The sequence below is a fragment of the Dipteris shenzhenensis genome, chromosome 9, assembly GCF_047967505.1.
Source record: "Dipteris shenzhenensis isolate YYH24624 ecotype China chromosome 9, Dip_SZ_1.0, whole genome shotgun sequence".
In the NCBI taxonomy this organism is placed as follows: Eukaryota; Viridiplantae; Streptophyta; class Polypodiopsida; order Gleicheniales; family Dipteridaceae; genus Dipteris; species Dipteris shenzhenensis.
Window position 1 is genome coordinate 5,627,344 of NC_141604.1, and position 21,592 is coordinate 5,648,935.

The following is a 21,592-nucleotide window of genomic DNA, read 5'->3' on the forward strand; positions in this document are numbered from 1 at the left end:
ACATGTCCTCGAAAAGCCCCCAACTAGGTGGACTTAGAAATAGGCAAATGGTCTGTATCCATCCACTCCACTGGTATGGCTGCATCTATCTACTGCATCCTGGCTGCACTTCCTCTGAGGTGACTAACTGAATGATCTCTTTGATCCTCTAGAAGCATCCTGAAAGCTTTCCAAGCACCCACCCTGGATGCAGGTCCCAACTCCCATCTAGACCACTGCATATAATGTGACATGCCAAGTGATCTGCCATGCTCATCTAGTATGCAATCATTCCACATGACGGGCTGCCTATCAATTTCTTCACGAGAGGAGGGCGGAACTCTCTGAAGAGTACTTCTGAAGCTGTCCCAAGCTTTCAAAATGGCAGCCATGAGAGGGGAAGTAGGAGATCTAAGATGAGCTGATGTAAAGATCCATCTAGGGCTGTCCATCCAATCTCCTCCCTGAGAAGGTGTGCATGTCTATATACTGCGTAAGAAGAAATCCTTCAAAGGCTCCTGACCAGGCATCAAACCTTTGACCACCATCTTGCAGAGCAAGGCTCTACACTGCAAGTCTGGATCAATAATATTGAGGTCCCCTTCCTCAGTGGGTAGAATAAGAGTCTCCCAAGCCACCCTGGCTGTCACATCTGAAGTGCCATCTAATCCACTCCACAAAAAATTCCTTATAGGTCTCTTGAGTTGAGTGATACTACTTGTAGATCAGCACCAACAAGAGCAAACAAACCAAGCTGTAGCCAACAGTACCTGGTTTACAACCACCACTCTGGATGCAAGGTCAAGTCTGGTTGAACTCCAAAATAGGAGTTTCCTCCTGATGCTCTCCAACACGGGAGCGAACTGCTGTGCTAGAGAAATGCCCACCCCAACCCGGCATCCAAGATACCTGACGGAGACACCCCTCTAAATCCAAGTAAATCCAATATCAGCACCCCAATCTGGAGTGTTCTCATCACTAATCCAGAAACCATTGGATTTGTTCCAATTAATGTGAGCCCCTGCTGCAATGCAAAATAAATCCAAGGCTGTCTTGAAGGAGAAGAGTGTTTGTGGAGTGGCATCCAAAAAAATAGCTGTGTCATCTGCCAGCTCACTATCCAACAACTCCTCTTCCTGTCTCAACGGAAGTCTCAGCCCAAAAATATCAGCTTGAGCTCTAATATAGAGGCTCATAGCTTCAGCAAATAAGAATAGAAAGGGGGCTAGAGGGCATCCTTGTCGGACTGATCTGGATATCTGAAACCTGTCTCCCCTGACTCCATCAATGAGCACTTGGCTATGGGCTGACTTGTAAAGAGCAGAAACCCCTCTAATCCACAAATCTGAAAATCCAAAGCAAAGAAGGGTTCACTCTAGAAAACCCCAATCTACCCTGTCATATGCTTTTTCAAAATCCAGGAGTAGAATTGCCCGTCTATGGCCCTCATGCATAGCCCACTCAGAAGCCTCCCAAAATGAGAATATATTATCAAAAATGCTTCTGCCATGGAATCTGGAATCCTGATACTGGTAGAGCGGCCTCTCGCCCAAGGCTCTAAAACCACCAAAACAACCGGAAAATGATCTGAAGTGAACACCCCTACACTGATGCATACTGTCCCACCTCTGTCCAGTGCCCAATCATCCACATAAAATCTGTCAATCCGTGCATGGATAGGCATCCTTACCCTCATGTTCGACCAAGAAAACAAAAGAGACTGTGGCTGAGTGTGAAAAGCATCGTCATACCAAATATCTCTGACACTGAACTGAAAAAGGAAGGCATCCCATGCTGCTCTCTCCAGAGAGTGAATGCCACCTTCTCTACCCCTTCTTTTGTCTGAAGGCATTTAACCCATGTTGAAATCGCCCCCAATAATCCAAGAATCTGCAATATGTGACCAAGAGAGCAACTCCTTCCAAAGGAGGACACGATCCCCTCTCAAGTTGGGTGCATAAAGTTAAGGAAGCCAACCTTACGCCCGCCAATCATCAAAATAACCCACTATGCTCTAGAGGGGACTATGACTCCGTGTCCAATGACCAAGGGGAGCATCGAAGAAGAGATAGAAATGCAAATACCTCCCCTGGTGCCCAAGGCAGGTGACCAAAAAGTATGACCAAAAAGAAGCTTACCTGACTTGGCACAATCTCTACCATCCAGCTTATGCTCTTGGAGCATAAGGATATCAATGGGACCATCTCAAGTACCTGGATGGAGTTGGTTATGAATCAGCTGCCTACGGCGGCGATGAGGTATACCACCGAGGCGCTGAAAATTCCAACTAACAATCCTCATCAACGGGAGGAGGAGGCCGGGTGAAAGGTCCTACTCAAGTGGAGGGAAATCAACTGGTGAAAGAAAACCCACTCCAGCAGAGGTGGAAACCCTGTCCAACGGAATCCCAATAACTGGCTCTCCCAGGGTAGAGGGTACAACCTCCTCTATCTCAAACTCTGCCAAATCTGCTAGTACTAAAAAGAGTTCCTGTAGGCGAAAACTGGCATAGGAGTGCGAAGAATCCCTGCACCCGAGGGAGAAGGAGAAAAAACCCCCTTACCTCTATCAAGAGGTGAAGTGTGACTAATAGAGAAAGGGGGCTGATCAAGCACATCAGTGATAGGACCTGAAGAAATGTGTTACGCTCTAGTTGGGGTAGCATGACCTCGGAAGAATCAGTCGACATTTCCCTTAAAGGATCTATCTCTGTAATATATGTGTTTGCGCTTCATGTAAATGATCGAGAGGGATTTAATGTCAAGGTCCTAGGTGAGGGCTGATAGCACCAGACTAGGTAGATCTAAGGCCAAGGGCCTAGTGCAAAGATTGTGCCTTGGGGCAAAGGATTTAATGCATCCCAAGAGAGGGGTGGAATGTTACATTAGCAAGGCCCTATATGGATGACATGTGGCATCTAGATCTATCTAGGGAATTGGGGCTTGTTGAGGCTAGAGAGAGAAGAGAAGATTATTATTCACGTGGAATTTGGAACGAAGATCTCTACTTGCTTGTTAGCCTCAGCGAGATATGGCTGGGAGGATAGAGATGGTGCTACTCCCGTGATACGAATGAGAGAATGAGATCAAAGAATGTGATAATTGGTATCAGAGCGAGGCTACAAAGGGGTTGGAAGTGGGATCGTCGAACAACCTGAGCGCCAAATCGACGGACTGACTGTTGGTGCTACGTGGTGACGACGGACAATTGGCCTACGTATCGTTTGGCGTGGACTACCTTGACGGAGATCCCATATGGGCCTTCGACGAATTCGGACGTTATCTACGACGGACGGAGGCTTCTGTTTCGTGGCTGGAGTTTGGGGGTCCCGTAAGGCAGCGGCTAGTAACCTGCGTGTCTCGCTCCTAATTCACGGCCAGATCTACTTCCGTTTTTAAAAAAAAATCGCACATGCATCATACGCCCACGCCGATCCTTGTCAACCTGCGCTCCAGCTTAGACGCCTGCGTGTCCATTCCATCACAGCTTCACCGCCAAGAGTTCGTGGACAGAGGCTTGTTGACTGTTTCGTGGAAGCGATTCGCCTTCAACATGTTACGTGGCAGATTGCAACGACGCAGCGGATGATAGCGTGGAGCACATGATTGATAATTGCTGGGTCCTTCACGTGATCGACGACAGGCTTGGAGTGCTGCTGGAATGGATAGCAGTAGTCGTGAACGGGAAGATCATTTGGCACGTGTGCTAGGATTTGGGACGCAAGGTTGGCGCAGAGCAGGCTGGCTAACCCGTGGTTAGCTGATTTGGCACACGTGTACTCCGAGTTCTCCAGATCCGAGCACCCTGCTCGTAACCAGTGACTGAGACTACGACCCAGCGACAGTCTGGGACGCCGATTGGGCACAGAGGCGCAGGACTTGACCAGGGAGCTTTCTTTGATCTCCATTATTCTCGTGTTTTTTTTTTTTGCCTTCTCGATTTAGTAGGGTGATGCGCTACTTCCATAGACAGGATAATGCGAATGATCAGCATGCATGAGGCTTCAATGTTGTAGGAGGGACAGATTATGCCTGTGCATATGCCTGTGTGCTTCAGTCAGAGTCAGTTTGCAGGAATTTCCCTAGTATAGGGAAAAGCGCCATCTGTGATATATGCCTGTATTAAATGCTTGATCAGTGTGAATGTGGGATTGCAGGAATTCCCTAGTATAGGGAATTGTGTCAGACTGTTAGTACACTGAATTGTATCAGCTTGTAAATACAGTTTGCAAGTGGTGGTTATTTTTAATTAAAAAAAACCCCAAATCAAAAACCAAATCAAAGCAAAACAAACCACCCATAGAACAGAATGGAGGCAGAAGAAGGGGCTTCCAGGAGGGACCCTGGTGAATCAGGAGTCCGGCCGACCTAGCAGGGATCGCGCCCAGTAGCTCATACTTTAGCTGGCAGGATTGCATTGCTGGAGGATGCCTTGCAACAGTTGTTAGCGCCGCAATTACAGGCCAATGCAAGGCAGTCTGAACTTAGGAGAGCGATACAGAGTATGTCTGCCAGACCTTCTCGAGAAGAGAAGGGGAAGGCTCCAATGGAACTAGAGTCTAGTGTCCATACGGTCGAGCCTAGAAAGGCTAAAGTGCCAAATATTGCCAATTACAGACTGAAAAAGTATTCTGGTCGGATGAACGACCGTAGCTCCGATGTCATTGAGACCTGGTTACACAAATGGGACGAGGCGTTCGCCATTTGTGAAATCAGAAATGACATCAAGAAGATCCGTGAGGCCACCCACATGTTTAGTGAGGCAGCGGATCGGTGGTGGATTAAACAACAAAAAGATGGTGTAGCATCCACTACCTGGGAGGGATTTAAAAGAGAGTTCAGGAAACACTTCTTACCTCCTGACGAAGCATCTCGAGCTTGGGATCAATATAGGAATCTTCGTCAGAGAAATTTATCAGTGGCAGAATACACTGATAAGTTTCGAGAGAGTGTAATGAAGGTTGACGAACCCCTGCCTCAATCAATCCAAGTGAAAGATTTCATATTTGGATTGAATGATCGAATAAAAATGGAAGTTCGGGCTAAGTACGTGAACACGTTAGATGATGCAATAGCTATAGCCCTAAACTATGAGGATGCCAAGGGCAGCAAGCCAAGTGGGTTTGCACAGGTCGGAACCCAGTATGGGTATCCGAAGAAATCTGGGTTTAAGAAGAAGTGGGCTAGTAGAGGGAGTGGTTCGCAGCCCAGTGGTCAAGCCAAGCAAGCGAGACCGGCTGAAACTCCTAAACCAAGTACCACCATTGGAGTGAAAAGGAAAGTAACCCCAATGGCAGCCCGGGCTTGGTCTAAGTATTCCTTGAACCCAGAACAAAGGGAAAAAGCGAGGAGAGAAGGCTTATGTTTTGGTTGCCTTCAACCTCACCAATGGAAGGATTGTCCACGTAACAAAGATCGTCGGATGGCTGAGATGGTGATCTCAGAGTGCGACGTGGAGATGCAAGGAAGTCCCAGAGCGGAAGAGATGCAGATTCAGCTAGCGGGATCTTCTCAGGGGTTAGTACCTTGTTTGTTATGTGTGTCTGTTGCTAAGTTAGTGACGAGTGCACCTGATAACATCCTATCTAAGCCCATAGCAACGGGGTATACGGCCTTTAATGATACGGAGTTAATTAAAATAAAAGGGCAAGTGGCCAATCATGATGTCATTGTGTTGTTTGACTCGGCGTCAACTCACAATGTGATTAACTCCAAGCTCGTGAAGAGGCTGAAATTAAAAACAAGCCCATCTGACTATGCGTATACAGTCAGAATGGCAAATGGAAGTTCAACTGAAGTATGGGACCAAAGGGTTACCCAGTTGGAGCTTCGGATTCAGGACTATACTGAGAAGCTTAATTTTGAAATGACCAAGCTTGCTCATGCAGATATAGCCCTGGGTATGGCGTGGCATTCTAAGAAGAATCCAGCCATTGATTGGAAAAAGAACGTATATCAATTCAAGATGAATGATGTGCTTTATGTCTTGCGAGGTGAAAAAGATATACCTCAGGGACCGTTGGTTTCCATGATGGAAATCCGAGAAGCTCAGGAAGAGTTTTTATTCCTTTGCACAGCATCGGTAGAGCCGGTTGATGATTCTTCGGCTAGCACTGATGTTACGCAAAGTGGTGAGATGGCCAAGCTGGCTAATCTTATAACAGAGGAGTTCTCTGAATGTTTTAGGGATGAACTACCTTATGGGTTACCTCTAGAGCGGAAAGTTCAGCATAAGATTGAACTGATCCCGGGGGCAGAACCTGTAAATAGACCTCCCTATAGAATGAGTTTTACCGAAGAGGCGGAGGTGCGTAGACAACTGGAAGAATACCTCAAGTTGGGGCAGATTCAACCAAGTTTCTCACCTTTTGCTTCCCCAGTGATATTAAAGAAGAAAAAGGATGATACGTTTCGCCTCTGTATAGATTACAGAGCATTGAATAATATCACTGTTAAGCAAAGGTATCCGATGGCTCTGATTGATGATTTGCTAGATGCATTACATGGAGCCGTGATTTTCAGTAAAATAGATCTTAAGTGCGGCTACCATCAAATCCGGATTAGAGTCGAGGATGTGCATAAAACAGCTTTCAGAAGCAGGTTTGGTCATTATGAGTTTTTGGTAATGCCCTTCGGACTTACCAATGCTGCTCCAGCGACCTTCGTCATTCTTATGAACGATTTACTACGTCCGTATATCGGAAAGTTCGTAGTACATTTTATTGACGATATCCTGATATTCAGTAAAAGTATTACTGAACATCGTGAACACTTAAGAGTAGTGTTCAGTACTTTGAGGAAAGCCAGTCTTTATGTAAATAAAAAGAAAACTATACTGTGTATGGTTAGGCTTGAATATTTAGGGTTCATAATTGCTCCACAGGGGGTAGAAATGGATCCGAAGAAAGTGGCTGCGATACTAACTTGGCCAATCCCTCAGAGTCTGACCGCATTGCGATCATTCTTGGGATTTGTCCAGTTTTATAGAAGGCATATCAAAGGATATTCCGGAATAGTATCGCCATTGACTGATCTGACCTCAGATAAAGTACCTTTTATTTGGGGACAGAATCAACAAGAAAGTTTTAACACCATAAAACAAGCTGTGGTCACTAGACCGGTGTTAAAAATAGTTGATCCCCAAAAACCGTTGTTCCTAGAAACCGATGCAAGTGGCATTGCGGTAGGAGCAGTTCTCCTTCAAGAGGGAAGGCCAGTAGCCTTTGAAAGCAAGAAGCTTTCTCCCTCTCAAAGGAATTGGCCAACTCATGAATTGGAGTTGTATGCTGTTATCCATGCTTTGAAAACATGGAGGCATTATTTGTATGGTTCAGAGTTTTATGTGGATGTGGATCATGATACTCTGAAACATTTTTGTAAACAGCCTGACTTGAGGGGCCGCCAAGCTAGGTGGGCAGAGCTCATGCAGGAGTTTAATCTAACGATTCGGTACCGAAGAGGAAAAGACAATAAGGTTGCTGATGCGTTGTCTCGCATTATGCACAACCTGAGTTTCACGGTATTAGAGAGTGCTCTAATGACCGAGATTAGAGAAACTCAAAAGGTGGACGAGTTTGTCCAGAGCTTATGGCCTAAGGCTCATGTGTTAAAACCCGGGGAAAATGAAAAGGATGACCTGGCATCCAGAAAAGGCCAAACTTATGCAAGATATACCATAAGGGATGGTATGCTAGTTAGAAATGGCAAGGTTGCAGTACCTGGTCAGAATGATCTCAGGCAGAGAATCATTCGACAGTGCCATGATAGCCCGTGTGCGGGACATCCAGGAGTCGAGAAGACATATGATCTCATGAAGCAAGATTTCTTTTGGCCAAAGATGAAAAAGCATATTCATGAATATGTGACACGGTGCTTCTCGTGTTAGGTAAGCAAGGCCGAGCGGGTGAAGCCACCCGGACTTTTACAGCCCTTGGAAATACCACTAAGTAAGTGGGAGAGCATTTCCATGGACTTTATTGTAGGGCTGCCTACGACACAAGGAGGATATGATTCTATCCTTGTGGTGGTTGATCGTCTAACCAAGATGGCTCACTTCATTCCGACTAGAGAGTCTGTTAGTGCCCCGCAAGTGGCGGATTTGTTCATTAGACATATATTTCGTCTGCATGGATTGCCTAGATCCATAGTGTCAGACGGAGATGTCAGATTTACCGGTCATTTTTGGATAACGGTATTTGAGACACTGAGGACTGAGTTGGAAATGAGTAGTGGGGATCATTCTGAGACGGATGGTCAGACGGAGAGAGTCAACCAGACTTTAGAGGATATGCTGAGGGCATATGTGTCATTTAGGCAACATACGTGGGACAAGTGGTTGCCATTGTTGGAGTTTGCCTACAATGATAGAAAACATTCCTCTACCCGGTTCAGTCCGTTTGAGCTGAACTATGGTTATAGACCGGCCAATCCAACTATAGTTGGAGTACCTCAGAAAGTCCCTAGTGCCGCGAACTTTGTAGTTCAGATGCGGGAGATGCTAGCACTTGCGAGAGCTAATATCCACCAGGCTATGGATAGAGCCAAGGTGTATGCGGATGAAAACCGGTCTATAAGAGTATTTAAGGAAGGAGAAAAAGTTTTTCTCAGAGTTCCTTCACACTCGAAGTCGTTGACTTCAGGAGAGTGTGCTAAGTTATCACCTCGATATGTGGGCCGTGGTTAATTCTAAAGAGAATAGGCAGTGTAGCCTATGAATTAGAATTGCCACAGGGGTGTAAGGTGCACCCGGTTTTTCATGTTTCGCGCTTAAAGAAATTTTTACATATACTGGTGACTCACTAATCGAAGGTGTGGTTTTGTTTCAAGAGATAGAGGATATTGCAAGGCACAAACCAACAAGAATCCTGGACCGAGGAACAATGCAAATACGAAATCGGAAGATACCCACGGTGTTGGTTGCATGGCATGGTCAACCTCTATCCGAAGCTACCTGGGAATCCGTATATCAGTTGCGGAGAGTGTTCCCAGACTTTATCATCGAGGACGCTGATGTCTGAAGAGGGAAGGATTGTTACGCTCTAGTTGGGGTAGCATGACCTCGGAAGAATCAGTCGACATTTCCCTTAAAGGATCTATCTGTGTAATATATGTGTTTGTGCTTCATGTAAATGATCGGGAGGGATTTAATGTTAAGGTCCTAGGTGAGGGCTGATAGCACCAGACTAAGTAGATCTAAGGCCAAGGGCCTAGTGCAAAGATTGTGCCTAGGGGCAAAGGATTTAATGCATCCCAAGAGAGGGGTGGAATGTTACATTAGCAAGGCCCTATATGGATGACGTGGCATCTAGATCTATCTAGGGAATTGGGGCTTGTTGAGGCTAGAGAGAGAAGAGAAGATAATTATTCACGTGGAATTTGGAACGAAGATCTCTGCTTGCTTGTTAGCCTCAGCGAGATATGGCTGGGAGGATAGAGATGGTGCTACTCCCGTGATACGAATGAGAGAATTAGATCAAAGAATGTGATAAAATGAGTTGCTCCTCTTGATGAGCAAGAGGGGGGACTGGGGCAACCACATCTACGCCTACAGTGATATCACCTGCTTGTAACTGAGAATGGTCCGAGGTGCCTCGTAGAGGTGGCGGAGTGTCAACAACCCTGACAGGCGTCCAACGACGTACTGATCGTATTGTGCGCACTGAAGAAGAGGGTCCAGGTCTAGGGGCTGGTCTCGAAGGTCTTGGGCAAGAAGGGGGGGCTCTGGTAGCGCGTGTAGAAGAAGTAGGACAAGAAGGCAAAATAAATCGTTTGGGCCTTCCTTAGGCAATCCCTGGCGAAGTGCCCAAGGGTCCTGCAAATCCTGCAATGATCTTGTCTCCCAGCAACCTCGACTCTCTATTGAAAAAAGGAACCATATGGTCGCTGAAGCATAATGTGATCATCTGTAAGATTAGGGTCAGAGATGATGACCCTGACTCGTGGCACCCCATCCAATCTGACAGCCTCTGCCGCTGAAGAGGGTATGCCAGGGAAGGGGGGATCTCTGTGACCAACCCAAAGTAGCTCCTATGGATGGTAAGAGTCGATGGTAGACCTGAGGAAGGCCCGGGAACCTGAGGAAAAGTGAGGTAACCCTGCTATCTTCCTCTACTAGATCGAAACCCTAAGTGAATGGTGTCAAAAAGATCCTCCTGGAGCTCAATGCCAAAGGACAAGACCTGAGTACTGAACCTGCTACCTCTAGAGAATCAAATACCACCTGGAAAAACCCTCATTCAAGCAAACAAACATCGGTGAGGTGCCCTGCGAGGTCTCCAGGTAAAGCCGAAAGCATCCAATCCCTAGCCTGTAGCTTGGAGGGGTGGAAACCGTGGATGCGAGCAAAGAGTGAGGTGGCATACTCCTGCTCTGAATCTGTCTTGAGCTACAGAAGCTCGTCTTTGGAAAAGGTAACTGTTTTTGCGGCCGATGGAAGCGGTCGAGGATTGGCTGAATGGGAACCCATTCGTCAATCAAGGTGGAAGGGCCGACACGAACACGAGGATGCTCTGTCCGTCCGACAACCTGCTACCAGAGAGAGAAAATATGTCTCTTGTTCCATCAGGGGATGAAGAGGGGTGAGGGGGAGGGAGGGAGGTGGTGAAGCAGAGGCAGGGGAGGGGAAAGGAGGCGGGGTAGGAGGAGCGGGGAGTAGAGGGAGAAGGGGGAGAGGAAGGAGGGGCAAAGGGCAGCGCGGGGTAGGGAGAGGAGGGGAGAGGGCAGCGGGGTAGGAGGTAAGGCGGGTAGGGGGAGCAAGGGGTAAGGAGGGAAGGGCAGCAGGGGGGTATGGAGAGGCGGGGTGAGCAGCAAGGGAGAGGAAAGGAGCCGGGTAGGGAGGGAGAGGTAGCAGGGAAGGGAGGGGGAGCTAGCAGGGTAGGGAGAGAGGGAGCGGGGTAGGGAGGGAGAGGTAGCGGAGAAGGGAGGGGGAAGCTAGCGGGGTAGGGAGAGAGGTAGCGGGGGTAGGGAGAGGAGGTAGCGGGGGTAGGGAGGAGAGAGGGAGGGAGGGTAGTGGGAGAGGCAGCGAGGGGGGACAGCAGCGGGAGGGCAGCAGCCTGGGAGGAGGGGCTGGCAGGGAGAGGAGGAGGGAGGGGAAGGGAAGGGCTGGGAGGGAGGGGAGAGGGGTACAAGACAGAGGGCAGCAAGGAGAAGCAGGACGGGGAGCTCAGCACATTGGAGTTGATCTTGATCTTGGTTTTGTCTTTGTTGATTTCCCCAATTTTGCTGATTGGGTCTTCTTGGTGCTGCATTGTGGAATCTTTGTTGTCCTTGCTTGCCTACTGCAACCTGATTAGATGCCACGGGTGGGGCCTGATTTTGGATGTGTTGAATGTGTGGTGGGACTCGTCCTCTATAGCTTGGATTGTACCAGCATCTCTCTTTTATATGGTTGTCCTTCCCACAAAAGTCACAATGAACTTTGGGTGGGGTTGGGGGTGGCTTCATACTCTTCTGCAACTGGTCTTTGATCATTTGCTCCAACTTGGAGTGTTGTCTTGACAGCTTGTCTAATTTCTTCTAGTCTTTGCCTTTTCTTTGCTTTTGGATTGCTTGTCCTTTTTCTTTTCCTTGGTGTGTTCTTCCTCTTTATTGTCTTCATCGGATGTTTCAGATTCTTCTTCCTCACTATCCTCTTCCTCTACATCAGTATCTGTCTCTGTTTCAGAGTCTGTGTCAGAGTCGAAATGTATCTTTTCTTTTGCTTTTTGGCCTTTGACTTAGTGCCAAGTCTTCTTTCCACCCTTTGGGCTGCTTCAACCATGTTATTAAAGTCATTAGCACCACTAAGCTGATCTCTACCAGCTACTGCAGTTGTTGATTCTTTGTTTAATCCTTTGCAGAAGTAATCTCCCAATTGCTCCTAAGTTAGTTGTTGGGCTTGAGTGAGTCTTCTATTCAAATTTCAAAACATCCCCTCCACTAAGAAATATTTCTGCCTCATGTTCCGAAACTTCTTGAGGATATCTTCTTGCGTTTTTTCTTTCCAAAAACGACTTAAAAATGCAGTTTTGCAAATCGCTCCTTTTTGGTGTCGTCTGGGAGTCCGCAAGCCGCTTGCTGTCCACGTTGTCTCAAATTGCCCAACATGGCTGTTGGGGTCTTGGCCTTTTCTGCCTGTGAACTTGGCTACTTTTACTAATGGGTTATGCATTCTTGGTGGAGCTGGATTTTGAGCTAGGTCTTTGGCTGGTACTCTCCTTTTTGGTTGTGCAGGTAGTGGGTCGAGGTTCAATCTTCTTTGGGCTGCAACAACCACACATGCTGCTATATTGGTTGCAAGAGTTCTTTTGAGGAATTCCTCTGTCGGTGTAGATATCATCAACGTATTGAGTTCAGCATGAGCTTCATATAATTTGCTGCTGTGGAGTGAGCTGTCAGACGAGCTTGTTCCACTTGGTGTGTAATTTGGATCATGGAATATATCATGTTGATCCTGGTTAGTTTGAGTCGCTGCTTCAACACGAGCTCAATTACGTGTGAAGTAGACGTATCCTATTCGTCTTGGTGACAATGGCTCCTAAAATCTATCTGACATGAGCCGAGATATCCGCCATGAAAGAAAAGAGAAGGAGAACTAATGTCACTGGATTGTGTTGGACTGTTTGTACTGCAGTCTTGCCCACTAAGTTGCTTGTAATGTCGATGAAGCTTGATAATTTGAAAGCTTGTGTAGTACTTTGTTGTCGATGTAATCGTATTGATCTTGATTTTTTCATGAACTGCTTCAAAACAACCTTTTGTCGCTTTGTCCAGTCGGAACCAGTCCGGCGTCGATCTACTTCTGTTGAAGACCCAATCCGAGAACAGGCTTAATAGTCATTTGCACCTCATCGCAGTTCTTTTGACTTGTTCAGAGGTTGCTGGAGACTCTTGAGTGTTTTCTTTCCGTGAGTTCTTGTTGGCAGAAAGTCGTAATCTATCTCCTATCGTAGTCCACTGGAAGTTGGATTTTCGTATGACTTCGTGTTATGAATGCACCGATTTGTCGAGCTGCTGTGTCGTCTTTGTTTTGTATTGAAGTAGCCCTTCTGCACGTCACTATTTTGCACAATTGCTATGTAGCAGCAACCGGCTGGGAGTTCGAACACAGTAGAGGATTGCCAATAGTGTTTTTGGTGTCTTAAAAAGGGATAAAAACACCAACACACATCCACTTCTGGTAATGGAGCTACCAGATTCGTATTCACGTTTGACTAAAGTAAAAAAGAGACGAATCAAAAATGTGCATTTAGAGAGACGAAACAACGTTTTAAGAGACAAAGGCTTGCAACTAGTTTGTATTTCTAGCTTATAGCATACAACTCAACTCCAAAAAGGAGACGACATGGTGCTTATAACATATTCCGATAACAGTCGGATTTCTAAGCATCATTCACTAGACAAGGCCACTACTCTAGACTATGAGCAGTTACAAAACGGCCTCCACTCTTATATTGTTGTTACTCCCCAAAGTGATGGCCACATGGGTGAGAGGTGGCCCGAACAATGATGTGTCATGAGTTGGTAGCCAAGAGCTTGTGAAACATTATTGCAGACATTGAGGTGAGTCCTCACCAAAGGATTGCTAAGTTTGCTGCTGTTTTGCAGGGGATTTTCGGAGGGGCTAGAGGTTGCTCTGGGGCTGGTGTAGTTGTGGAGGAGCTTAGTGAGGAATGGGGGCAGCAAGGCCCCCTTTAGATAGAGGGCAGGAAGGGGTTGATTGGCTGGCCCAACCAGCCAGTCGGCTGGTTGACTGGCTGGTTGGCCCTCAAATCCACCCCTCCAAGCTTCCTAGGGAGGGGCAGAAGGCAGCCTATAGAAGTAGCTGGAGGAGACATAGAAGAAGCTAGAAGGAAAAAAAGCAACAGAGGGATAAAAGCCAGAAGCAAGCAAGGGAATCTCGGATTTCAAAAAACTGCTCTTGTTGATGTGCGAGGAGCACGAATAGGAGGCACTCAGACATGACGAGATGGCCCAAGCACGACTCACTGGGAACAAACAGATGTTGGCCACTATGCAAGCTAGCACGCGCACAGATTCCCCACGGGTTCGACATTAGCAAAGGCTACTCCACTCACCCGGTCCACACTGAAGTTCACGAAATATGGCGGTAAGTCCGACCACTCAGCCATGTAGCAATTTGTTCATCAGTTTGTTGCTCACTTTCCGTTAGCACGCATTCAAGACAAACAAGAAAAAGTCCACCTAGCTGCCCCTCACCTGACTGGTGAGGCGGTTACCTGGTGGCAGCATTGGTCTAGTAGTTATATTGACCCAACCACGCATGTCACGAGTTTTGAATGGGATACGTTTGTGTCCGACCTCAAAGCTCAATTTCACCGCCTCAGTACCTAAGGAATCTAGAAGATGAGTTTTCTCGTCTAGCCCAAAATAGTCTGACGATGCTAACCTACAGCAATAAAGTTATTACCTCGGCCCAGGAATTAGGCGTGTCCAAGACCAATAAGCTGCAGCAATTCATTAGGGGGTTGGACTCCAACATTCACTTCCCTGTCTGGAACTTTCAACTCCTCCCCTACGAGCATGCTCTTAACTTGGCTCAAAATCAAAAAATGATTTTGAACAGGGGAAAGCCTAAGCAAGTCCAACCAGGAGCCACAGCCCCGCAGCAGTCTTCCATCCCGATGGGTAAAGGCCCTCGGCAAAAGGACAAAGGACAACATCTTCCAGAAGAAAGACAACTAGCAGTCAACTGCTCAGAAGAAGGAATCTAAGCCCAAGATGACTCCCGATGAAAAAGCTAAAGCAGACATCACAAGAGATTACTTACAGCCCGACAAACAGACATAATATCACGCGGAGCATCAATGTTTCCATTGCCACCATATTGCAGGGCATGGAAGAAAGACTACCCGAAGTGGTTGGCTGAAAAGGATGCAAAAGCATCAACTTCTACCGTCGCCACTGCTTTGGCTCTCCTAGCCCCGCCTACCTCAACTGCTAATGCCATCCCATCAATGGTCTTTGAAGGTATGAAGGAGGGTGTGCTCCACGAGCAAAAAAGGCCCTCATCAGAGCCTATGGCACAGCTAAAGGACAACAGTTTGTTGTCCTATTTGACTGTAGGGTATTTGCCACATGGCATTAGATGCGCCGAGTAAGGGGGGGTCCCCCTCCCCCGCCTCCTAGCCACGCACAACCTCCTCCAGCCCCCAGCAAAAGGCCGATAGGACTGAAGGAGGACCTACTCTTTTCTTTATTATATACCAAGTCCCTTTCATGATCCCATAGTATATGGGATTTCTTTCCTTATACTCACGTGTCACTTGCGCATTAAGGGGGCTCAATACTCCTCTAATACTCACATATTACCAAGGTGCCAGCATGAAGGGGCTTAGGACCACACACCTTCCAACACCCCCCCATCGGCCTAACCCCATGAATAAACCTAACCAACCAACAAACTCTCATCACCCCCGAATAGGCCGGATCAGACTAATAATGGCGACCACCCACACGGGGCCGGGTCAACCCTCAAATCATTGGACGGATCACAACACAACACGCGCGCACTGACGCGGGTCATCACTTCCCACGCCAGCCGCCATCAAGCCACTACACCTTTCAAGCCGCCACACGGTTCCTCGAGCCACCATCACAGTTTTACACAATCAGCGTCAGCCGCCATCATAATTGCACAGATACCACGTGTTCACACCATAGTCCGTAGGCCGTCCCTGCTCTGATACCACTGTAGGGTAGCTAGCACATGGCAGCCTACCATTGGATATGCCGAGTACGGGGGGGTCCCACTCCTTCGCTTCCTAGCCACACACAACCTCCTTCAGTCCCCATTAAAAGGCCGGTGGGACTGAAGGAGGATCTACTCTTTTCTTTATTATATACCAAGTCCCTTTCAAGATCCCATTGTATATGGGATTTCTTTCCTTATACCCACGTGTCACCTGCGCATCAAGGGGGCCTCAATACCCCTCTAATACTCACATATTACCAAGGTGCCACCATGAAGGGGGTTAGGACCACACCTTCCAACAGATAGGAGGAGTTCACAAGACGCTATATCCCCTCAGCTCCCAAAGAAAATGGGGTGCACTTTAGTGCCTCATGTGCTTGCACTCAGATCGCACACAAGGCCGAAAATTTTTCTTTCACAATTCAGAAGGCCTCTTTTAAGCGGATCTTCATCCTCACACCATTGACATGATACTGGGGCATGGGGACAAAAGTACTCCTTGTATTCCTCTAATTTTCCACATCCAAGCAGCCCGAGCTGTCTGCAAAGGCATAGTTTGCACATTGGTGTATGTTCGTTGCCAGCTGAATTCAATGCAACGAGCTCCTCCTTTGGGGTAGGCCATGGCCAATCTAATCCAGGAGTTTCAAGATATCATGCTCCGGGACGATCTACCACCACAGCTTCCAACTCAGAGACCCAAGGAACATCGAATCGAATTAGTCCCAAACTCTACCCCTCCCAGTAAGTTATGTAAGTCTATGGAGGCAGAGTTAAAACAACAGCTCATTTAGTTATTGCACGGCTGGGTTCATTCGGCCATCCTCGTCACCTTTTGCGGCTCCAATTTTATTTGTCCAAAAAAAGGATAACTCGGCTCGATTATGCGTCGACTACAGGGCACTCAATAAGATTCGAACAAGCATAAATTTCCAATGCCCTGCATAGAGTACATCTTAGAGCGCTCAAATGGTGCCAAATATTTTTCTAAGATAGACATCCCAAAGACAACGTTCAAGACAGAGCGAGCTCATTACAAGTTCGTAGTCATGCCATTCGGTCTTAAAAATGCACCAACATTCAATATAATGATGTCGCGAGTGTTCGCTCAACATATAGGAGTGTGCCTGTTCATCTTTTTAGATGATATCTCTCTTTTCTCTACCACAGCGGAGCAGCACTTAAAGGATGTGCGAAAAGTTCTCCAACTTTTGTGCGACAATCAGTTATATCTAAATGCCAAAAAGAGTGAGTAGGTATCCAATTGAAGGATTGTCACGGACCATTACCACGGACAGGGATTCGAATTCACCTCGCATCTCAGAGGAAACTTTGGCACCAAGCTCTAGATGTCCGGAAACTGATGGGCAATCAGAAGTATATAATCACTTGGCATTTGATGTACTTATATCTTATTGTCATGATGCATAGTCCAAGTGGCAACAGCATCTTCCGCTCATACCAGGCCATACTAAACAATACATATTGATCGACCATTAGTCATACACCATATGAAGCAACTTTGGCAAGAGGTTTTCTTCACTCCTCACAAAGATGATATCCCCATCTCTCAAAGACAATAAAACTACAAAATCCATAACAAAGATTACAAAGTCAGTTAAAGACCGCCTCGCCAAAGCACAAGCAGCATACACGCGCCAAGCCAACAAGTCTTGTCATGATGTCAACTATAAAGAGGTGATTGGGTTTATCTAAGGATTTTAAGCCAAGGCTAAAACACGTGGGCAAGTGATGCCCCAAGCTATCCTTCAAAAGTTTTGGGCCATTCCCCATCATTAAGAAGATCAATGTATCTATGAAGTTGCGGTTACCAAACACTTGGACAATGCATAACATCTTTCACGTCATGTGGTTGGGCCTTATATTGACCCATCACTCAGTGATATCATAGATGAGCAGCGACCCGAAGTGATCAATGATGTAGAAGTTATAGGGCCAGAGCAAATTCTCCTCCACAAATGGAGCATGGGTCAAAACGATGCATCCGCGAATTCTACACAAAGTTTCGAGATCGAGGAACCCATGAAGCGGTTTGGCTAGATGAAAGTTTCTTCCAAGAGTTCCCATAGATATTGGCGGACTACTTAAAGGCCATGCAATTACCACCAAGTTAAGAAGGAGGGAATCTCGCATGCACCCTTGCAGTTGGTGATAGCTGGCTACATGGACAAGTGCAAGTAGATCACTAATCTAGGTGATTTTGTCATACATTGTGACCCCATTGCGAGTCCCAGTCCAAGGATAGTCAGGCACAAGCTACGTAGGTCAGTCTCTCAAGCCTTTGATCAGTCCTTGTTCATGAATGTGAAATGGGTTTAAGACTTGTGTGAGTTAGAAAGGTCAAGTCACCCTTCGCTTTAGAAAGGGTCAAGATCAGATTTTATTCTATTGACATCATTAATGATGCGTTTAGTGTGTGGAAAATTCAAATCATGCAATCATCTATGTTATTCTGCCTCAATTCTAGTGTCTACTTCTCCATCATGTGATCTTCTCAACATATCTCACTCCCCTCACCATGTTCTTCTACAAGCCACAATCGTTGGATATACAAATCTTCTGCACACTAACCCTCCAAAACTTTTTCTTTGATTGGCACCAGTGAGTGGTCTTCATGAAGAAGCTCCATTCCTTGTCATCCAGTCGCACCTTGGACCTTTCTGGGAAGGAGATCCTAATGTGCAACGGCTCATCTTAAGATCATTTATTAGATCAGCAGAAACAAATTGGCTTCTTCTCTACCAAATTACACATTTGGTATTCAAAGTCAAGGGTTAAGTACTTGAAGTTGAGATTGAACAGAAAGGATGACAAGTCAGAGACAAAACAAGCAAATCAGTCTCTTTCTGACAGAAGGTAACATTTCCAAAGTGCAATCTTCTGCTTCTAAAAACATTTCCTGTCTCCGCTTTTGACCATAACAAAGTTGCACACTCAAACACCATAAGATACAATTTAGCCAAGTCCTAACTATATTTAGAAGGCCAACATGGCACTCCTAACAAAACTGCTTTTGTTGAGCTATTGCAAATGCAAACCTTCAAGCCTTCCTCCAAACCAGGCCCTCGAAAAGATTGTGCAGACGTTCTATTAGCTTTGTCAAAACTCGATTTGAAAACCAGCTTCAATCCAAGCCTACACGGGGTGATGGTTCATCATTTCCAATGCATGAACTTGCTCCACAAAGCAAAACTTGTGACAGTAACCAATACGTCGTATCCATAAACCCATCCCCGGCTAAATAGCAGTCGACAACATAAGCAAGCAAAGCCTACTGTTTAAACATGGTACCAGAAACGTCAAGCATAAAGGAAGAGCTATAAAAAATGAGTCATAAATGTATCAGAGTCCAAATGATTGTGTTTGCCGTCCAAAGGAATGACAAGAAGATCAAGACATACTGCTCAGTGACAGATTTGATTTGCTTTGCCATCTTGAAGATGTGTTCTTCTGACTCAATAACATTGGGTCCTGCCATGAGAAAAAAGGGGTCTGCCGCCTGCTCAAAGAACAGTTGAAGTCAATTGGATAGCATTCAAAAGTGTGTAGAGATCTCAAGCATTATTCAAATGATATTTGTCCCTCAATCAGCGTGAAAACTCTGAGGCACATGGAATGAGACTGTCCATTTGTAGCAAAAGTGATGGAGTTAGAATTTAGCATTTCAATTCAAAGTTCGGTTTCTTCATAAAGTACCACTTGGTACACCGCAGTACACTGTAAACATAGACATATATATCCAATCTTATAATCGACAATTCGAAAGCCCTTTGTGATCAGAATTAAACCGCTGTACGTTTTGACTTTAAGTGTGCGAATTCATCACTTGGCAATGACATTCATCACGGTAACAGGCCTTTCACCGTCAAGATACATGATTTTAACAATGCAGTTGCCATCATCTTGTCTCAGCTCTGTTCTAGTGTCAGGTGCACACTATAAGAAGGGCATCTACACAATGTGACCGCAAAAGACAATGCAAATAGAGAGGGCTACCTTAAGCTCCATGAAGAAGGCGGAATTGGGAGTCATGATAAGAGAGGTGGTGTGAGTAGATCTGAGTCTTACTGTCTGAGGAACTAAAACTTGGGCGGAAATTGAGTAGATCTGAGTCTTGAGGTAGCAGTCACGCCAACCATCACGTGATTCGTGTGACCCCCCTTGGCGCTTCCTGTGACCCCACACCTTGGTTCACACCCACTTCGTGTCGAGCACAGCAACGTCCTCGGACAACTGCTTCGTGTGACCCCCCCTCGCGTTCGACCCGGCTTCGTTTCAAGCGTAGCCGAGCCGCAGCTCCAATGGCAGAGCAACTTGCTTTGTGTGACCCCCCACTCAGGACTTCGTGTCAAGAACAGCAACACTCCGGTGGCGTGGCAGTTGCCCCACCTGAACTAGCCGCCCGCGTTCAAATCATGCAGGATATCGCCTACTACCTGGTATTGAAGGCCCCGGGCGGATGTGCCCCTCGTAGTGGGTGGGTGAGTGGGGGGAAAAACGATTATTATTAGTTTTGTTTCTAAACCGATTTGGTGCCCAGAGGAGAGTTTATTGGAACAATTAGATCTCCTAGCAGACTTGTCTCCTCCATTAAACAGAGTTTTTCATACCTCCTTGTTTGATGGTATATTCCCATAAAAGAGGGAAGTCCTTAACTTCGAATGAGTCTTCTCCATTGGTCAAGCTTGTAGGTAGGTATACCCCACATAATTCAAGGTAAGATTGGTTAGGTGGGGTTAGCTTGTTAATCATGTGTCTAATTGGTAAGGTCTTTAGTGTGACTAGTGTTGTCCTATGTACATTGAGGTTTCCAACCCTAGTTATTAGGCAAATTATTATCAAATAACATGATGCTTAATGCACACCCAAATAGTTCTAATAGCATTAATTCTATAAGGTTCATTATGCTATGACTTATTCATTGATTACACAAATTGGTTCCAATAACCGAAACTAAATGTATCCATTCAAAAACCCAATGCATACTAAATGAACTAAGTGCATCTAATGCTGGATAATATGCATTGTTAATGAATTGGAGTACCTAATGCACACCCAAAATAGGTCTAATTGAACACTTTACTACTATATGGTTCATTATACTATAACTTATTCATCAATTGCACAAATTGGCTCCAATGGCCATAGCAACCAAATGTATCCGTTTGCAAGAACTCACTGCATATAAAATGAACTGCATTGCATGCTAATGTTATTACTATGCAATGTTGAGGCGATGTTAATGAATTAAATGAGTTAAGTGATTGGTCATATAAAACGATAAAGGTCCTAAGAAATAAGTGTGCAAGACCCCTATATTTGATGAGATTGATCTTGTGGAAATCATTGTGGATGCAGAACGGGGGGTAGAGATACGGGCAGACAAGGATCGGATAACCCTGGCCATGGTAGCTAAAAACTTGTGTAGACTGAAAGAGTAAATCCTCATGTAGAGTGGCTCAACCTCTTACGGCTCTCTCTCCGGCCTCTGTTGGGGAGCTCAGTTAGCGACTTTCGGACTTTACTCCAGACAGAAGAAACAAGGCTCTGATAGCTAAAATCTTGTGTAGACTGAAAGAGTAAATCCTCATGCAGAGTGGCTCAACCTCTTATGGCTCTCTCTCCGGCCTCTGTTGGGGAGCTCAGTTAGCGACTTTCGGACTTTACTCCAAACAAAAGAAACAAGGCTCTGATACCAAATGGGGTTCAGGATCCAAACCGATCCAAATGGGGTTCAGGATCCAATTGGTGGAACTCGAAACTGAAAGCGGAAATGAATGGGGTGGACTAAGCAGACCAAGTGCGGGATCCTAAGATGATACCAAGAGGAAGAGAAAACTGGAAATCGGGAGAAGAAGCATGAATAAAACACACAAAAACAGGATATGGGGTAGCAGGAGAG

At 46.1% G+C, this 21,592-nt stretch overlaps 1 protein-coding gene across 1 annotated transcript in view; it reads right to left on the reverse strand.

Moving 5' to 3' along the window:
- LOC147898118 (2-dehydro-3-deoxyphosphooctonate aldolase-like) overlaps nt 1-19,800 on the reverse strand; it is a 96,289-nt gene extending 76,489 nt beyond the window's left edge. The window contains exons 1-3 of the mRNA XM_087378937.1: nt 19,687-19,800; nt 19,092-19,189; nt 18,729-18,825 (exon numbers count right to left, since the gene is read on the reverse strand). Coding sequence (XP_087235063.1) covers nt 18,729-18,825; nt 19,092-19,189; nt 19,687-19,722 — 231 coding nt within the window. The 5' untranslated portion in view covers nt 19,723-19,800. The remainder of the gene's footprint in view (nt 1-18,728; nt 18,826-19,091; nt 19,190-19,686) is intronic.
- Between the last annotated feature and the right edge of the window lie 1,792 nt (nt 19,801-21,592).